The sequence below is a fragment of the Saccostrea cucullata genome, unplaced genomic scaffold (genome assembly GCF_032062105.1).
Source record: "Saccostrea cucullata isolate Sc308-1 unplaced genomic scaffold, CSIRO_AGI_Scuc_v1 ctg1303, whole genome shotgun sequence".
Lineage (NCBI taxonomy): Eukaryota > Metazoa > Mollusca > Bivalvia > Ostreida > Ostreidae > Saccostrea > Saccostrea cuccullata.
The window spans coordinates 22709-25143 of NW_026934011.1; the positions used below are offsets into that span (position 1 = coordinate 22709).

A 2435-nucleotide genomic window follows, 5' to 3' on the forward strand; every position below is an offset into this window, starting at 1 on the left:
TAAACTCATTAATTTCTCTCTAATTTGACATGCAACTTTCTGCTATCAAAATTCTTCTTGACCAGTGCTTGATAATTATGCCCATGGGACAAACTGAATTCCTCTCATTAACATTGAAATTTGTTTAAGATTGCTGTAAAGTACCGGTATATGATGAAAAAAATAAGTTTACTTGATCTAATACTTTTTAATAAAGATACAACTCTATTTTTTACATTTTTAGGATTATGGAATTTAAAATTTAAAAAACTTAGTTTTTTAAAAAATTTCACTAAAATTAAAGGTCACAGTGACCTTGAAATAGGTCGCGACACCCTTCTACCTAAGATGTATACCGACCTACTTTTTGTGCGCGACACACCGTCTACCCAAGAAGTATCAGTTGACAAAGTTTGATAATCCTAGGCCTAATAGTATTGAAGTTATGAGCCGGACAGGAATGGACAGACGGACAGACGGACGGACGGACGGACGGACATGAAGCCTATAACATAATACGTCCCGTCTTAAGACGGGCGTATAAAAATGGATAATTAAGAGTTATCGAACATGGCTGAGGATCGGAGATCGTTAACGGTAGTTTTGTAAAATTTAGGTAGTTTCTCTTTTGTAAAATTTCATAGATACAAGACCAGCCAGGTTGAAATGTTTCTCGAAAAGATGGAGATATGGAAAGCAAAAGGAGAATGTAATATGTTAAACATACGTTTAAAATAAATGTTTGGTTGTTTTTTTTTTGCAATTTGGTCATCTGAGACTGAACTATTGCTATATATATAAGTTCATGTCGTGCATCAATCATATTATATAACTAAAAATTCATTTGTGTAAGCTGTTTCTTATAATCTTCAAAGCAAATATTATCATATCCATGACATTGATGTGTTACATCTTTTGACAATACTTATAGAAAACTTTATTCCTAAAATTTATGATCCATAGGCACCAAAATTTTATGTGAAAACTTTTTTGTGGAGAGTCAGATAAAGGATTCAGTTCTGTTGATGCAGTGATTGAGTCTCTTCTTAAAGATGCACATGCAGGTGAGATATCTGACTATGCTAACTGGGGCAATAGATGTTGGAAATTGAATATGAGGAAGATGACTGTTTATATCTTCTTCTGTAGGCGAACAACCTCTTCAATCAGATGTAGAGTCTAATGGTGGAGAGTCAGATAAAGGATCCAGTTCTGTTGATGCAGTGATTGTGTCTCTTCTTGAAGATGCACATGCAGGTGAGATATCTGACTATGCTAACTGGGGCAATTGTTGTTGGAAATTGATATCTAATGAAGATGACTCTGTTTATATCTTCTTCTGTAGGTGACCACCCTCATCAGTCAGACGTAGAGTTTAATGATGGAGAGTCAGAGTCTGATATGGATGATTCTGATAAAACTTGGATTGATTCAGATAGTGATCCTGATGAGTAAAAGCGATTCTGATAACGCATCACAATAAATTACTGCCGTATCGTGGAAGTCAGCCACCGAAGTGGGTCCAGAACATTGTACAAAAATAAAAGAAAATTTAGTTAGGTGCCTGTTGGACTAGCGCAGCATTGTGATTTGCTGATGTATATGTGTTATGATGTTTTTGTTTCTTTAATAAACAAATGTTTACCTGATTAAAAAAAATAAATGAATTACTTGTATTGTGAACAAGTCTCAACCCATGTGTAGGAGGGGAAGACCTTGATTTATTAGGTGGAGATGATATTTGAATAATTACATAAGGGTGTACCAATAGTTGTTATTGGTGATTTACCAATTATGTTGTTGGGTTATTCAATACATAATTACCAGTAATATGTTATTGGTTCTTACATTTTAGATAATATCCTCCCTGTTAAGAATGTCTGCCGGGAAGAGGAGGCACGTTTATGAGTGCAAGCCGTACGGATTTCGTGGAGAAAAGATAGCCGTCACACACCACATCTTCGTCAAGCACCTTGCGTACGAGGAGTATCCCTACCATTGTACTCTTTGTGACTTCGCAGCTGTTCAGAAGACCTAATTCCTTAAGCACACGAAATGGTATCAGCTGGAGCATAAGATGAGGGCAAGAGAGAAGGCCGAAGCTGAGGGGTGAGACTTCATGACAGTTCGCAACAACTCGAAGGTCCTGAAGGAGATAATGCGTTCGTTGACGATGGAGGAGTCGATCCTCCAATGGGAGTCGAGGAGTAGGCCAGCAAAACCTGAGAGTCTTCCTATTAGCATGTCATCTATGCCATCTTCGTCGTTGCCACCTCCTCCATCACCTACCGCAGTTACTGTGCCGACCGCTTCGGAATCTTGCCTACCAGAGCTGCTGACCGAGGAGGATCAGCAGCTCATTAGAGAGCTTTTCATCCAGGAACCTGACTCTTCCACTTTAGCCCCAGCCAGCATTGCCATCCCTGTGGACACTACTTCCAAGGATAATCTAGACA

At 38.2% G+C, this 2435-nt stretch overlaps 1 protein-coding gene across 1 annotated transcript; it reads left to right on the plus strand.

Moving 5' to 3' along the window:
- Nucleotides 1–660: 660 nt before the first annotated feature.
- LOC134239789 (uncharacterized) lies at nt 661–1545 on the plus strand. Its single transcript, XM_062721934.1, has 4 exons — nt 661–706; nt 978–1043; nt 1129–1236; nt 1325–1545. Exons 1-4 carry the CDS (start codon nt 661–663, stop codon nt 1432–1434), a joined length of 330 nt encoding a protein of 109 aa, XP_062577918.1. The 3' UTR covers nt 1435–1545.
- Nucleotides 1546–2435: the final 890 nt, after the last annotated feature.

Coding starts and splice junctions, on each gene's coding strand:
- LOC134239789 (XM_062721934.1), top strand. CDS start 661: ATGGAGATATGGAAAGCAAAAGGAGAATGTAATATGTTAAACATAC. Junction 1,044..1,128: donor TCTTAAAGATGCACATGCAG/GTGAGATATCTG, acceptor CTTCTTCTGTAG/GCGAACAACCTCTTCAATCA. Junction 1,237..1,324: donor TCTTGAAGATGCACATGCAG/GTGAGATATCTG, acceptor CTTCTTCTGTAG/GTGACCACCCTCATCAGTCA.